Source organism: Egretta garzetta, unplaced genomic scaffold (assembly GCF_000687185.1).
Source record: "Egretta garzetta isolate BGI_Z169 unplaced genomic scaffold, ASM68718v1 scaffold138, whole genome shotgun sequence".
In the NCBI taxonomy this organism is placed as follows: Eukaryota; Metazoa; Chordata; class Aves; order Pelecaniformes; family Ardeidae; genus Egretta; species Egretta garzetta.
Genome location: NW_009260598.1, coordinates 99,632 through 116,113, shown reverse-complemented (window position 1 = coordinate 116,113; position 16,482 = coordinate 99,632). Strand labels below are relative to the sequence as shown.

The following is a 16,482-nucleotide window of genomic DNA, read 5'->3' as shown; positions in this document are numbered from 1 at the left end:
TTTTTTCAAAGATGAGCAGGCACTTGTGTTTTCATACATATTCGAGTATCAGGAACAGAGCTAACCCAGTCAATGACACATGTGTAGAGCTGAATGAATGTGTGGGACTTTATCGGAGTGTTAAAAGTGAGCTGTTTTTTTTTCTTGTTTGACATGCAGATTTAAGTGGTCTGTGCTATCATATCTATAGTTGCAGAAGAAGGTTCACTAACTGGGGTGGTAGGGAAAACCTCGCTTTGATTTTAAGTATCCAGCAATATCACTGAGCTCAAACTTTAAGATGTGCTATTAATTATGAGGGATTTTAAGATGCGTAGGATTCTCTTAAACTAATTTTTAATAGCTTCAGTCTGATCTAAAAGGAGGCTACAGAGTGAATTTGTAAGTTAAGTATGTTGTTCTGGTTGACTCATGGTTGACTCAAACATACAGGTTTGGAGCAATATATATGCTAAAAAGGAAAATCCTCAAGTATTAGTAGTAAAGGTGCAGAGTTCAGTTTCAGGAGGCATTCTCAAGTGAGGGAAAATTAAGGCATTTATTTGCTGGGGTGTTTAGAGAAGCAAACCACATCTGGTTTTTAGTTATAGGTACAGCAAAATCTAAAGTTTCAACTTCGCAAACTGACCAGTTTTCTAAGGGGAAATAACAGTGAATGCTCTGCCCCAAAGTACAACTACAGAGCTGTTGCAGTGTCAGTAAAGGGTCCACTCCTCAGGAAGGATTAGGCTGACAGTTATGTGGGCAGCTGAGCCAATGTAATAGCTTGCTCAGTGATGAAAAAATTGCAGTTTTTCTACACTTCTGGGTGTGAAGGGTCTTACAGTTGTTCCAGCTCTACTGATGAGCAGCTTAGTTTTATGCTGGGTTAGTAGATTTCTTGGTTCATGACAGGTCTGAGCACAAGAACTGGCACAAACCTGCAGCTGGAGTATGCTGTGGGAAGGGAGGGATGGGAGAAGTAGGGCAGCCAGCAGTCTTGCAATTTTGCAACTTCAAGAAGCTGTATCCATTCCTGTCTGCTTTATAGCAAATTTGACTATATTGGATTCTACTAATCTGGTGTAGACACAAGACTGAAGTGACAACCAAAGTAGTTTTTTGCAAGTTTCACTTCTCATGCATACTTGGAAGTGTTTGGGCTTAATTTGAGCACTTTGATTATTTTTTTTTTAGTTTCTTTGTAGAATGAGTAATGATGGTAAAGAATTGAAATATTAAACTTCTACCCCTGTACTGAAATCTAGCACTGTAGCTTCAACTTGCACTATATGAAAATAGTTCAGTTTATTTTCTTGAAAGTGTAATATTCCAAACTATTGGCTAGAAGTCTTCTCAATCGTGGTCCTGATTGATCCAAGAGGAATTCAGGTCATTGAGATGTTAATTTTTAGGGCTTTTCAAGTTATGAACTTGTTTTATCTGTCCAGCTTAGAGTCATGTTAATACTAACTTGCTGGTTTATAACTGCAGTAGCTGCTAATGACTACTGTGATTGAAGTACATGAAGATTCAACCTAAAGCATACCTTAAGTTATAACAACGAATTTTATCTTGGTATGTGTGGGATGCAGGACTTAAGGTTATCCTGACTTGCCTAGTTAGAAGCTTGGGGTTGCTGTTTGACAGTGGTCCTTGTGCAGCAGATTACACTGATGGATGCTGAGGAATACTTAGCTATACACTGAGAGCTAAGGATATTACTGTATTATGGTAGACTGTTCCTATATATAGAGTCCCCGCCTTTCATGCTCTCGGATCCAACAACTCAAGGTGAGCTGTAGTCTTGGGCCATACCTTTTACCCAGGGCTCTAGAAAGCTTCAGTTTGTTTAACCCGTTGTTTGTGCTCTTCTATAATTTCTTCACAGGATTGAGTGGGACAAACTTCTGGAGAATGTGCATTGTTTGATCATAAGTGTGACAAAAACTGACAAGCAGGAAGCTTATGTACTCAGGTAAGCCACTAGCTTGTTCTTTTAGTCTGCAAGAGGTAAAAAAGTTAAAGCTGTCATGCGGGATTCTCTTGGCTGAGAATCCAGTCTTGGGTTAAGATCCTGCTGTTCATGACTACAACTTGCAGGGTCTGCTAATCATAATACTGTCGTGCTTCTGTTCAGTACCAGAAATGTCTTCATAGTTATCAGTGTTTCTCTTTTTTCTTTAACTAAAAGGATTAAGGACAGGGCTGTGGTGTTTCTGCACCTGATTGTTGAATTTTGTCCAGGGATAAATAAGTCTCCCCAGTTAAGAGGTTTAGGATTACTTCAGTGGAATAGTGCATCTGAGTGTCACTTTTAGATCAGCAAAAACTGTATCAGTAGGTCAGCCCTAACTCCAGATAATGCAATCAAGTGGAACAACTCTTGCAGCTGAGCTAAGGACGTCTGTAAAAATGTAGCTTTCCTGAAATCCTGGAATTTGTGTTGTGCAGCAGTTAGTTGTAAGGACACTACTTTTGCCATGTGTTTTTCATCTTCCAAAATACTTTCATGCTCTTTCTACATGAACTTTACAGGCACATTGACATTCTCTGTTTTACTTCAGATTACAAAAAATGAAGCTTTTGTACTCTGAAAGGCTTGCCTTGAGGGCAAGGTTGGGCTAAGAGCAAGCTAGTCAAAGAAACTGTGCTGAAGTCTTGTTTTCGCAAGCTTCATCTATTTAAAACAAAATTCTGAAAAGAATGTGACTAGTTACAACTGTATCCTGGCTAAAGTATAACCTTTACTTTGAATTCTTCAACCACATTCCAAACGGAGCTATTTAAGGTAGACTTACGCCCATTGTTCCGTTACTTGGTGAGAAGATACTTGTTACATGTTTAAGTGTTCTAGATGTAGTATCGGTGCTAATCTCCAGTTCAGTGGGACTGTAGTTCAGTGTCTGACTTACAGTTTATGGATAGTTAATTTCTGTATCTTATGCATAAGGTGTATCATATAGCTGTGCCTGTACTATCATTATGAGACTTCCTGTTCCTGTGGACAGGTGCTGGTTTACCACTTCCCAGCAGTCAGCTTTCCTAGAAGATGCAGCCAGACAATCTATGAAATTCTGTTTGGGCTTTTGCCTTTTTTGAGTTGACTTTCTTGTAGGCTTTATTTCAGCCAAGAAAGTCAGATTTCAAGTTTGACCCTATTCTGTGTCTGGGTTAAGAAATTAAATTGTATGTCTGTGGTGTGTACCCACTTTGCAGCATGTTTGCCTTTTGTGAACAGATTGAGGATATGAAATGCATGTAGCACCTCTTCCTGTAGTGTGGTAGCTGTCCAATATCACGCTTGCAGCAGGTATTTGTTTTGGGAAGTTGTAACAGCTCTCAAATATTAGCTGAAATCTATTGGTTTGATCCATTTGCCAAGCATGTTTATGTACCATATGCTGAATGTTCACTTACAGTAATGCATTTGGTTGGGATAAGAACCAAGATCTAACCATTCTCTCCCTGCTTGTTTAATATAGGGCACTTAGTGTATTTGTGACACTTTTTTTTTTTTACAGTGAGAGTAGCATGTTTGTCTCCAAGAGACGTTTCATTTTGAAGACGTGTGGTACCACCCTCTTACTGCAAGCACTGGTTCCCCTGTTGGAGCTTGCTAGGGAGTACAGTGGGTTTGACTCAATTCAGGTAAGGTGCCAGAAATGCTGCATCTCCCTTCGAATGTACAAAAAGCTTTTTACTAATATTTCAAACCCACTGATTTTATTAAATATTTTGAAACTTCCTTTGCCATTTATGTATGTCTCTTGTAATGGGAAGGTTGTTATATAAGACTGGTTGGTCTGGTGTAGGATTTAGCCTTCTATTTGCCTCTTAAGGATGCTAACTTAAAATGCTATTATGCTGTATTAAGGTTACTTAAGGGCAAAAGAATTCCCTGCCCATGTCAGCACTGAAGTTACTAATATTTTCTTGTGGAATGCAAATTTGGAAGTGAGCTGCCTCCTGTAGCTTACAAATTAAGCTAGGAATAACCACATACCTCTGAAATTGGAAATAGGTAGCAGTGTTTTGACAATGAAAACTAGGGTCCTGTGAAGGCTTATACTAAATGCTTGCATTTTTCTAGATTTTTAGGTTCAAGGTGGACAGATACTGAATATATCTAAGATGCACCTTTATTTTTTCAGAGCTTCTTTTATTCACGTAAGAATTTCATGAAGCCTTCCCACCAGGAGTACCCACATAGGAATTTCCAGGAAGAAGTAGAGTTTCTTAATGAAATTTTCCCAAGTAAGTTCCGGCAGAGTTGCACAGCTTGTGTGAAGTGTTGATGTGAGGCGAGGAGCAACAAGTGGTATGCTACATACAAGCTGCCAGGCCATTCATTCAGCAGGCCTTGCAGAGCTGTAGCCAGCACAAGCTTTGTCTGCATAAAAATAAAAAAACTAAATACTTATTTTCTGAATTTCTGATGCTAATTTGTCAAGACCAAAATTTAAGTCATACCAAGCTTGACACTTAACACTTTGTAACTGAGGTAATCTTCAGATTTCCAAATGGAGTGTAGTAATTCAGTCTGCAGAATCCAGCTGTCACTAACCTCAAAAGCCTTCTTAAAAAGGTGGAATAGTAATTTGATGTAACTAATACACTGAAGAAAAATGTAAGCTTTTCTCCAAAAAGTCACTGCACTAAAGGTTGAATTCAAACACTTAAAATCTAAACCCTACAAGAATAACCTTGAATTTTAACTACTGGCAGAAAAGTTTTTTGAAGGAACATGGAAGCTGTAGTACTTCTGTGAGTTATTTGAAAATAAATGCTAATCATAAATTGATTAAATAGATAATTAAGAGTACCAGGGTTTCTGTCTGTGTGTAGCTAAAGCTGTAACTGAATTTCCTGCTAGTAGGCTCTGAACTGGGGTGTCTGGACCACCTTCTGAGGGAGCCTGTTCTTCTGATTATTGGCTTTACATTCCTGAAGTTAAATGCCTGCTTATTTGATACAGATGCTGACTGTATCAGTGAAGCTCTTGGTATTCTGTGAGAGACTTCTACTATCTTTATATATACAAATGAAGCTAATCTTTTACATAAAGGATCAGCTATGGTACATTAACCGGAGACTTTTTATCTTGTCAGATGGAGCAGCTTATTGCATGGGGCGTATGAATTCTGATTGCTGGTATGTATGTGAAGACTTCGGCGCCTTCTGGCTCGCAGTGAAACTTAATTTGGTGCTGCTAGTATTTATTACATAAGTGATTTTTGTTTTATATAGGTACCTGTACACCCTGGATTTCCCAGAGAGTCGGATATCCAATCAGCCTGATCAGACACTGGAAATTCTGATGAGTGAGCTTGACCCAGTAGTTATGGACCAGTTCTACATGAAAGATGGTGTTACTGCAAATGATGTCACTCGTGTATGTTTGCTTGAGAACTAAACATTTTGGGGAATGGTAGAAATTGAGCAACAAAATTGCTTCACTTACCATTTAATATAAAGCTTATTTTTGGTAGGAAAGATCTCATAGAAAATGTAAGGATAATGTTTTGAGGGCAAAATGCATTTAACTCTAGAATGCTTTTGGGAATATAACTTCACGTTTTCAATGCCCCTGCTTTAATCTATTGAAAGGAGCAATCTGCAGTGCTTTGGGTGATTGGAAGTTTATCCTCTGAAAAATGGAGGAATAGGAATAAAACCACAATTGAGTAACTTCCACTGAAGGATGGAGATTTCGAGGAGTGAGACTTAGACTGAAGATAATGAATGCCAAGGGAATCTAGGTATCAAAATTAAGGTTAAATCATGGAGCCATTTGGATAGTTTCAGGGGGATAGTTTCAGGTGGATTTGAGGTCTGAGCATAACTTGATGGTTTTGCCTCCTTACCTTCTTTTTCCAAATGGGAAAGTCCTGTGACATGAACAAGTTTCTCTGACAAGTACATTGACTTCATCTGCTTTTCCATCTTAGGCTTTGATTCTCACACTGTATTTGCTATTGAGATTTGGCTGTAGCACAAATACTGTGTGGGAAATAAAAGTGCTTGGGATTGCGCTTCATTCTAGAGTGTAAAGTAGGATGTTCTCACTATGGAGTAAATGTAAACAGCCTTGACTTTGTGGAAACTGGTTGGATGGGAGCTCCGCAGAAGCAATTATGGATTAGATTTCTAAGATGTTCCTTTGTCTTGGAGTTATGCAGCTTGGTTCTGTAAGAAGCCAAGTTATCTGGTAACTTGGATGCAACTTGGCACTCATACACTTATTTGATAAGTGACAGGATGCAGAGCAAGTTCATCTGCAGTGGTACAGATTATCAGACTGGCTGGGTTTTGGGAGAAGTTTGGTGTCCTGTCCCGTAAGACGGTGTTTATTCTGCTTTTGAGTTAAATCTAAACAAGCATGAGGATGCATGATAAACTGAGTGGTGCAATTTTAACTTCTGTTTCAGATGAGTGGAATTCGTGACCTGATACCAGGTTCTGTTATTGATGCTACAATGTTCAATCCTTGTGGGTATTCAATGAATGGGATGAAATCGGATGTAAGTTTTACACTTAATGATAATTGATGTTCAAATAAATAGTAATTATTTGGCAGTAACAATATTTCTTTTTTCCAGGGAACTTACTGGACTATTCACATCACTCCAGAACCAGAGTTCTCTTACGTTAGTTTTGAAACAAACATAAGTCAGACCTCTTATGATGACCTGATCAGAAAAGTTGTAGAGGTCTTCAAGCCAGGAAAATTTGTGACAACCCTCTTTGTTAATCAGGTGAGTTTTCTTGGATTAGCTGGTCAGCTCCTGAAATGCATGTAGACATAAACAAAGCAAGGCTAGAGATGTTTACTGGGGCGTTAGTAGCTTCCAGCTTGCTTCTGTTTGGATGGTAGTTTCTTTGGAAATTAAATACCTTCAGTATTGCTTTGGCGTGCACTAAATCTGATCTCCAGAAAACTTAGGAAATACTAAGATAAGGCAGCAGCCCAATCTCAGTATTCCAGTGACTTCTCAGGCAGCTCTGTAGAGGCGTAATTTCTTGCTTTGGCGTTTTTCTGGATTTGGCTGCAGCTGTCAGTTGTGAAGCGCTGCTGTTAATGGTGAGGCTGCCAGCTAATGATGCACAGGAAAAAGCAGTATCTCACACGGGTCTCAGAGCTGCTGCTTGGGATTGAAACATCCTGCAGCACTGTCAGGCATGGGTGTGGAGCATGTTGGTAACCATGTCACAAGAACCACACTAAATAGATATTGTGCTAGTCTGTCTTTAAATGCTAAGTTGAAAAAAGTAAATTTCACTTTTTTGTTTTCTAGAGCTCTAAATGTCGTACGGTGTTTTCTTCTGCCCAGAAGATTGAAGGGTTTAAACGTCTTGATCACCAGATTGCCCAATTCAGTGATTATAATTTTGTTTTTACCAGTTTCACAAAGAATCGCCAGCAACAGCACAGTTGATTAAGAATGAAGAAAAAGCGCAAAAAGAAATCCCATATAGAAGGTGGTGGTTGCTTTCTAGTTAATGATTCAGGGGGCCATGCTTTCCACTCCCACCACCTTGTAGTTGTGGAAAGCCCTAGGTGTAATCATAGTATAACCATTTTGAATTGTATGCATTATTATATCAAGGAGTTAGGTATCTTGCATGAATGCTCTCTTCTGTGTTTAGGTACTCTATGCCACTCTTGCTGTGAAATTGAAGTGCATGTAGAAAAATCTTACTGTATGAAACTTTACAACACTTGTAAAAATGATTCAGGTAGAATTACACACAGTATAGTTTTTCTCCAGGTATCACCAAAAATTCCCCACAGACAAGGCTTTCGTCCTCATTAGACTTGAGCCTCAACCTATTCACTGGGGACAGTTCTCTGTTAAATGTCACTCTTTTTTTCATCTATGTTGTGATTTCAGTCTAAAACAGTTTTTGACAAACTTGTATGATTTCTAATGAAACTGATTCCTAATTAACATTTTCATGTATGGAGAAAGTTCTTAAAACAGTTACAAATTGTTTTACTACTACAGGTGGTGGTTGGTTTATTTTTAAATCCGACTGACTTTTCATGCTCTACTCAAGCTTATAGGAATTTGCTCAGCTATGCAGTAGCACTGGGCTAATGTATTGGTCTTTTTCCCTTTAGAAACTTGGGTATTGGTACTACTGCAGGTGAAGCTTCATCTTACCTTAATGCTCGTTTATCTGTCCACATCCCCGGGCTGTCACACTGCTGCACAATGGCAGAATTTGAAGAAGGTCTGAGTCGTGATAGAGGGGAAGGGCTGAGTCAGGATGCGAGTGCTTTGGCATAGTTATATAACAGCTTTGCAAAGTGCAAGTTCATATTGGCACCAGATGTTTTTGTTCCTAATCACCAGTTAGGTCAGACTAAGAAGCTGGTGCTCCTGAGCACTGGCAGGTAGATCCTAGTGAAGGAGTGGAATTTGCTGGGCTGGGTGTGTTGATTGGTTTGGATTATTCTCAGTAACACCTGTGACCTACCACTTCCAACTGTAAAGAGTGCTTCTAAACTGGTCCAGTGTCACTTCATTTTGTTGTTCCAAGCAAAGCTAATGCCTCTATCTTGTGACAGTCCTGTGACATTGTTGTGCATGTGACTTATGTTGTATTTGAGTGTTGTGACTTCATCTGTTTTTTCCTCCTACTTACTAAGGTGGTTCCTCTTACTGTGACTTGAGGGCATTAAGTGAAGGCATAGAACAAGAACTGTCTGGGACACCTGGACAGCAGTGAAGTAGAATGCTATTCGTAGAACATGAATAAGTGTGTAATTCAAAGTCACTTTAATGGGTATTGACTAAAATGCAGGCTTTAAAGAGCTGGCACGCTTTCAGCTATGTTTGCAAATACTGGGATTTTCACAGCTGTGAGACCAGTGTGTTAACTGCGAAATTGAGATTTTTTTCCCCTGCCCCCCTTGTCCTTGCAATGTTTTGACTCTTTCTGGTTTGACGCAATGGTTTTTTTGTTCCTTCCGTATTTATAAATGAAGCACTTTTTCAGTGCTTCTAAAGTGAAGTCTGCTTGGTTAGAAATCAAGTGGTTGGAACATTTTGAATTTTTTATTTTAAGCATATTGTTGATGTTCTTTACCAATGTTATCAATTACATGCTGTAAATGGCACTAATGCTTTTTGGTGTTAATATCGAGGACCAATATTTCGGTGGGTTTTTTTTTGTTCTTAAACATTGTCCCAACTGACCTGACATTTGTTGGCTTGAGGTCCTTTAAGTAGACTGAAGATCCCTTTTCAAGTAATACCAAAATACGCATTTTACAAATAGAAGCATAAGCCTCGGCTATAAAAATGAAAGCTATTGAATGGATTATTGAACTATCTAGGGTGATCAGGATGGGGGGGGAGTATGGTGTTTATAATTTCTGTGGTGTTAGACTTTGATCATTTAAAAATATCTGTACCACAACTTAATGCTTCAATAAAAGTTCGCTTAAATTGTTTGTAGTGATGATCCAGCGATTCTACCCTTCACACTCTTCATGCTTTTTTGGTATCACATGGCTTAATTCTGAAACAGATTTGTGTTTCTTGTCCTAAATTACTTGAAATTTACTTTGCCCTTGTAGGGGACGCATCTCAACTGTTAACACATTAGTAGTTTAAAATGAAAGAGCATGCCAAAGGAAGCCAGATGAAAATGTTATGCTTTTCTTGAGGCTAAAAATGCTTGTCTAAGTGAACACACAAAGATTTGAGATCTGCTGTCTATCATCTAACTGGTATTTTTTCCTCAGCATTAAATATTCAAAATACTACTATGAATTAAGACAACTTCTGCTGGTCTTAAGTAGCAAACTCTGGCATATGTTCATTGTACTTAAGCTTAGACTGACTTTGAGAGCTCAAAGTGAAGTTTGTCTCCTAAAGTAAGCAGGTACCTAATCTGGGTAGTAAAGTAGACCAGAGGCTAGTGGCTGGGAATGTCCATGTTAAGCAGATGCAACCATAGAATATATAACCAATATAACTGAAACCTCCTTGATTCCATGTGAGCAGTCCTATGGGAACAGCAGCTGCAGCTTAACTGTACCTGCAAAGCTCTGACAAGGCTGATACCCCCAGAGTCACCTAAGTAGGGAAAACTTGCATTAGTGTTGAAGGCCTAGTACCTTTAAATCTTTCATATCTGAATACAGGTGTCCTTAGTCATGCAGACCCTATTCTGTGATGCTAGACTTCTCTAGTTGTACTTTGGCTGTTACTATGTAACTTCTCCTAGTTATTTCAAGCACTTAATGCTGTTGAAAATGCCCAGCAAAGTCTTGAGGAAAAGAAGAAATTCCAGCTTACAGCATCAAGCGATCCTGTCGAATGCACAGTCTTGGCTATGGCAAGTTAGCAGTAACCAACCTCTGAAGAACTGTTTTCTAGACTGACCTCCACAAAACTGAAGATTCATCTTAATGTTTTTCTGTTTTAACTCACTTTGCCTGAAGCTTGCAGGTTTACTGTAAAATTACTTGTCATCACATTTTTAATCTCAGGAGTGTTCTTCAATAACGTGCCTTTACACTAGCCCTTCTCTCTTGTAAATGGTGCTGGTAACTGGCAGGAGAATATGGTATCTACGTAATTCTGTCTGTTTACAGTGACACAAATGCAAAGCTTGCTGTAGTCATTGGCTGGGTTAGATGTCTGTATTTCTTGTAAACCAGTGGAGGAAACGGAACTGGCTGCAAGGCCACGTGGCCATTTAACCTTCTGTGAATGGAATGGAATAACCATGGAATAACCACTGTGAAGGGGTGGGAAGGACTTTCTGCAGATCTCCTGCTGTCAGGTGAATCCTGTCCAGTCTTGTGGTTTGTGAGGTCCAGCTTTAATAGTCTTTAACATGATGGTACCTGTAGCGTAGGGGGCACATCTCACTCCACAAACTCTACTACTCTGAGCAACATCCTGTGTGCTTTGAGAGGAGATGGTCTTGGTGATGGCTGAGGTTCAGGAGGTGGTGTTGAGCATAGCGGGGATTTTTCCTGGTGCTGGGTCACCTGCTTGATTCAGCAGTTTTAAAACTGAACTTGGCCGTTCTAGTTTTATCTCTGTGTGCCTGAGAAGTGCTTTTTGTTTCCCCTTGGTAGCCTGTCCTTCCTTCTGCTTCTTGTGGACTTCCCACATTTGAGCTCGGTCTGGAGTGATGAGTGCTGGGGCCACAGTGTCCCAAGAAAAAGAGACTAGCTTCCAAGCTAATGGGAGCGGCTGAAAGTCTGAGGGATGAAGGTGATGCTGCTTGTTGCAAAGCTGGAAGTCTTGTCTGAGACTGGAGGGGTGGGGGGGCTGCAGATAGCGGGATGAGTTCAGGCAGGAGGGCAAGGCTGCCCTGGGCACCCCAGTGTAATTGCGGCACAGGGTGGAAATGGAGCTGCTGGCACCATTGCTGGTATCGAGCCATTTGAACAGGCATTCAGTGGCACCGGGTTTCGGTCCTGGGCCTCTGCTGTGCTGTGTTGGTGCCAAAGAGATTAATCTGCTCTGGTACTCGGATCTGAGTGCAGAATAACTCTAGGAACAGGTTCTGGCTGCTGCTTTGGTAGCGCAGGGTTGTGTGTTGGCAGAGAAAGGTTGAAGCTTCCCAGCTGGGGTGTGTGAACTTGGGTTTCCCTAGTGATAGTCCTAAAACACCACTAATATCCGAAGGCCACGAGCTTTGAAAACGGTGCTGAGGACGTGCTCCAGAGTGTTGAGCTCTCCCAAACTGCGCAGCCAAAATTACATTAGAGATGGAAAAAAACCTGCTTCCAAATGGGTTAGGTATAGTGTGAAGCTTGATGACGTGTTAAAGCAGAGCCTGTGGCTGGAGCCTAGAAAGAACAGGATGGCTCAGTGCTGACCTATTAAGCTCCCAAGTGGCTGCAGTAATGACAATTCAGTAGAAAAGTTAATGAACAACTGAGGAACTGCTCTGACTTGGCTAGATGGAGCTCAGCAAGCAGGGTTCATGTGTAAAGGAATGCATGTTCTTAAATACTCTCAAGTAAAAAATGCTCCAGTTTGAAATGCTGGCACAGCTGCACTGTGACTACCTACAGGCGAGCATTAGAAATGACGCCTGTCATTAGAAAGCTACCAGGACAGGCATTTCATGACAGTTTGTTCCATTGGACTTTCATTATGTGTTTAGGTTAAGTGACACTTGCCCTCTTTCCCCCTGCTTCATCTCGTGCTGTGGTGGAGTCCATGGGGTAACTGTGTGCATCAGTTACCGTTCGGGCAGGCCTCGGCTGTTTGGGGAGGATCAGACTAGGGTAAAAACTGCTCATAACATTTACTGTTTGTATACTTCATGCCCACAAGGAAGCACTGCTGTAAATGAGGTTTAGCCAAATTTCAAGTTAACTGTTCAATTTTCTTCTATTTCTTGGTCTGCACTGTATTTACAATACCAGAGCTGCTGTTATATTTTTTTTAAAAAAAAAAAAGGCAGGCCCTTGAGAATCTTGCTTCTGCAGCTGCCTGAGCGCTGTATCTTGATAGAAATTTTACATTCTCTGTAACAAACTGGCATTTTGAAAAAAAAAAAAACAAACCAAAAAAACCCAAAAAAAACCCCAAAAAACCAACACACCAACCCTTTTTAAACAGTTGCATTTAGAGTCTTGGGTAGCTCAGAGTACTCTCTATGAAATCATGCCCTTGTTTAACTCCCGGCTTACACTGATGTTGATTAAAGGGGAAGGGATGGGACATTGAGCAGTGAATGGCAATGAGTATTTACTCTTGTAAATTCAATCCCAGGGAGCTCAATGGAATGACTTGGAGTGGTGTTCCATACTGGAATTGTAACTCAGTGCTACAGCCCTCAAGAACACTTTCCAGATTTCACATTGGTGTCAAAAGTAATGGTGCTTTTTGAGTAAGATCATCTTTAGCAACTAATTCAGAAATGCGAGGGGACTTTGGAACGAACTTCCCTAAACATCGCTTTTTGACTTTGAGAGTGAATAAACCGATAGCATTATTATTAAATCTGTGCCTGCTTACATGTTTCTATTAGGCCACTGACATGATGAAGGTAGTTATGCAGACTGCATAGCTGTTACGCAATTGCATATTAGATCTCATGCTTCTGAGAACATACTTCGGTTATAATGTGATTCTGTTCTTGTTTCACAATTAAAAGGAAATTATTATTCAAATGGATCACAGCTTTACAACTGCAGATACATTGATATGTGCCTGTGCGTTAGAAAGGTGCAAAGTTCTGGTTTGAGTTCATAAAGTAGCCGTAGCAGTTCTGACTCCACTGGTTTAATTCCCATCTATTAAATTTCATTGTCTTACTTCATGGGCAAAGGTAAGGCTTTAGTACTTGTTTCCCACTGTTAAAAATGCTGCACCAACAAAGCTACAAAAAGAGAAAACCGGCAGGAGTGAACAGAGTGGTATCGGCAGTAAGGGGGCTAAATGCCATCCTCTTCCCTGCGTGCAGCCCTGCTGTGGGCAGGAGTTACACAGATGTGACGGAACGACAAAATGTTCCAAGTCCATTTTTCTTGCTCATAAACTGAGAGCAGTATGGCGCCTTCCAGAGGAGGTGCTGGCCTCTGTGCCTGCCAGAGGTTGGTCTTTGAAATGCACTGTGTGACGGCTCCACCAACGCAGCAGCCACTGCAGCTTTACAGCCATCTCCGATCCCTAAATCTGGACTGTTTTTTTTCAAAGACGAGCTTACAGTGTATCTGTCAGCTTCGCTAGACTCATGATCTTAAGGGTTAGAAAACGTTTAGCCAACTGCAAGGTCAGATTTCCAATTAGGAAGTTAGAATCCAGCTTACAAAAAGGTAGATAAAACTAGACTGAAGTACTTAACCACATGCTTCCTTCTCAGCTGTTCCAGCATAATGTGCATGTTCCATGCTATTTCAGGATGAAACTGAAAACTCACTAGAGGAACTAAGCCCCTGAGGGCTCTTCTCTAATGGGAATCCCCCTCCCCAAGCTCACTGTCTTTTTGTTCAAGATGTGTCTCTCCTGTTTTTATTTCATGATGCCGTTCTAAAGCAAAGATGGTGCTGATACATTATCTGAGAGGAGAGGGAAGGCGATGGTTTTATTTGGTTATTAAAGCATTTCCAGTACTGTTACAATATCCTGTAAGGCACTCCTGGTGAGGAGTACTCATTGTATGTTCATTTGATGAGACTTGGAGATTTGTGTTCTTTATGTATGTGCTGCGCATTGCCTACAGCCACATTATTAGCTAGGTTATAGATAGGACCCTCTGTCCAAGCCATCTCTCCCATAGTCCGTGTTTGCCAGCTTTAAGGGTTCTTACAGACATACTCAGTGCAGAATTTTGGGGGTTTCCTTATCTGAAGAACAAACACTTTATACTCTCTTAATTCTCAAATTTTATTTAGATCAAAAACCTGATATAAACCAAAAAAGTAGTGACAGAGTTGCTGATTTAAATAAAGACCTAATTTATTTATTCCCCCAAACTGTTGTAAATATAATATTACGGCGGGGGGGGGAAACTAGAAAAACAAGATAAAGATGACTCATTCCGGTTCCAGAAGGTGTATTTTCCCTCGCATGCTGTAGTGAAAACTGGCACACGCAAGAACAAGGCAAAGCTACAAAGGCTTCCAGGTGCAATTGCTGGAGCTGCGGTACCTGCAGCTGATGGATGCTGAGCATGAAGCTGACAGGAGTAGTGAAAACAGTAAAACAAACAAACAGCCATTGTTGGAATTGTCTGTAGCCTTCTAGGATTGCTGTTGGGTTTAATGTTAGTATTTAATTTGTTTGGTTGGGCTGTCACTGTTTTTAGGTAGATAATCAGCTGTAAATTCATAGGTTTTAATATTCTAGTTTGAAGCTTGGTAAAAGTTTATTTGCAGCCGTACTCTGCTGTTAAGTGCCATGACACGGAAAAGCTGAACAATTTATATTTGTGCCTTTCAACTCTTCCATTTAATGGGCTGCTACATAACAGAAAGATATGTTTTCTGATTACCTGCTCTCTTAACATCGTAATCTCTTAAATGCTTCATTCCTGAAATATTTAAATTATGCAGGCCACCCAGAAGGCCTCAGCAGACAAGAAGTTACAAACCAGTGATTTTTCTCTTCAACTCCTCATGTTACTGGGTCGAGCAGTTAGGTGGGAAATGAATCAGCTACTGGAGAAAGCTGGCTGGGTTTATTTTTCGGAAGAAGATACTATGGAGGCACAGAGAAACCACATGTTTAAACCAGCTTTCAGAAAATTGTCCTAACTCCTTTAAAGAATCGTAATCCTAGTTATTCTTACTAAATTTGGGCAACTGCCATCTCATCGAGCCACTTCTCAGTTTCTTACAGTAATAAAGCTTGACTAGGGGATGTTAGTGTAAAAGCTGACCTATAGATTACATCTGTTTCCTGATCTTGAAGATCTCAATCGAGCAGAGGCAGGAGAGTGCTTCATCTTATATAACATAAACATACTTCTTTATACGCTGGAGAATCGTGCTACTGTGTGTTTATGTGTGCATGTTTGTTAGAGGAGATCTAACACAGGGATATCAAACGGAAGGAACAGAGAGCCGGCCTCAGTCACGGGAGGGCTGATAATGCGCCTCTAAAAAAAAAAAAAACCACCAAAAAACCCCCGTATTGATAAAACTTAGGTTGAGCGCTAACTGAAAAAGAGTGGAAGCTCTGAGCAAGGTTAAGTGTCTGCTCGATTCCTTCTGTGTTCAGAGAAGCAGGACTCTGTATACTGGTTTTTGCAATACTGTATACAAAACCCTGGGGAATTGGAAAGATTTGGGAAAAAGAATTAAATCACAAAAAATAGATGGTTACAGAAACAGATGGTTGGTTCATACGAAATCTCTCAAAATAATCTTTTTTTTCAGTTTATGCAATGACTCAAGAAGTTAATACAATCTCTCTTCCACATGTAATACATATTTTAGATACAAAACAAACATACACCTGTATATATATATAAATATGCAAGCTATAAACAAACACAAAATATAAACAATTCTAGAATATAATTTTTGTAACAGTTCTTTGAGTTCTTTTATTTTGCAATCCTTGATTTTCAAGATGGTTCAAGACTCTGAAGGCACTCTAAATTATTTTGATCGCTGTATCTGCAACTCTAACCAAATTGCCCTGTAGCAGTCGAGCCTGAGTGCTGAGACAGGAATCACACGTCCCCTACAATTTCTCCATGGACCTCTGTCCTTCTGCAGAAAGATACATTTTCATGCACCCTGGGATGGAATGGGAAGGTTTGAGATTAGGGCCTTTTTGCAGATTCTGGATCTTTCCTTCTGACACCACCACAGGGATCCCATAGGGATCTGAGGAATGGTTGCTTGTACGCCGGTGAGAATACAAATACGACACGTGTCTCCCCCTTAAAGAACACGCTGAGCGCAGCCAAGCTGCTGAGGAACGACGCAGCACAAAGCGTAAGTACAAGCTGCCGTACAATCCAAAAGACATGCAGGATTTCACTGCACTGATAAGCATCCTCAAA

General features: G+C 40.3%; 1 protein-coding gene across 1 annotated transcript; it reads left to right on the top strand.

The window, feature by feature from the left end:
• Positions 1-1,487: 1,487 nt before the first annotated feature.
• AMD1 (adenosylmethionine decarboxylase 1) lies at positions 1,488-9,442 on the top strand. The gene is made up of 8 exons (XM_009644738.2): positions 1,488-1,957; positions 3,504-3,630; positions 4,134-4,236; positions 5,091-5,133; positions 5,230-5,374; positions 6,411-6,503; positions 6,582-6,737; positions 7,278-9,442. Exons 2-8 carry the CDS (start codon positions 3,514-3,516, stop codon positions 7,416-7,418), a joined length of 798 nt encoding a protein of 265 aa, XP_009643033.1. The 5' UTR covers positions 1,488-1,957; positions 3,504-3,513; the 3' UTR covers positions 7,419-9,442.
• The last annotated feature ends 7,040 nt before the right edge of the window (positions 9,443-16,482 follow it).

Bases quoted from the DNA above. Each gene is read 5' to 3' on its own strand.
- AMD1 (XM_009644738.2), top strand. From the start codon at position 3,514: ATGTTTGTCTCCAAGAGACGTTTCATTTTGAAGACGTGTGGTACCACC. The intron at 6,504-6,581 runs GTAAGTTTTACA...TCTTTTTTCCAG, and splicing joins TGAATGGGATGAAATCGGAT to GGAACTTACTGGACTATTCA. The intron at 6,738-7,277 runs GTGAGTTTTCTT...TTTGTTTTCTAG, and splicing joins CAACCCTCTTTGTTAATCAG to AGCTCTAAATGTCGTACGGT.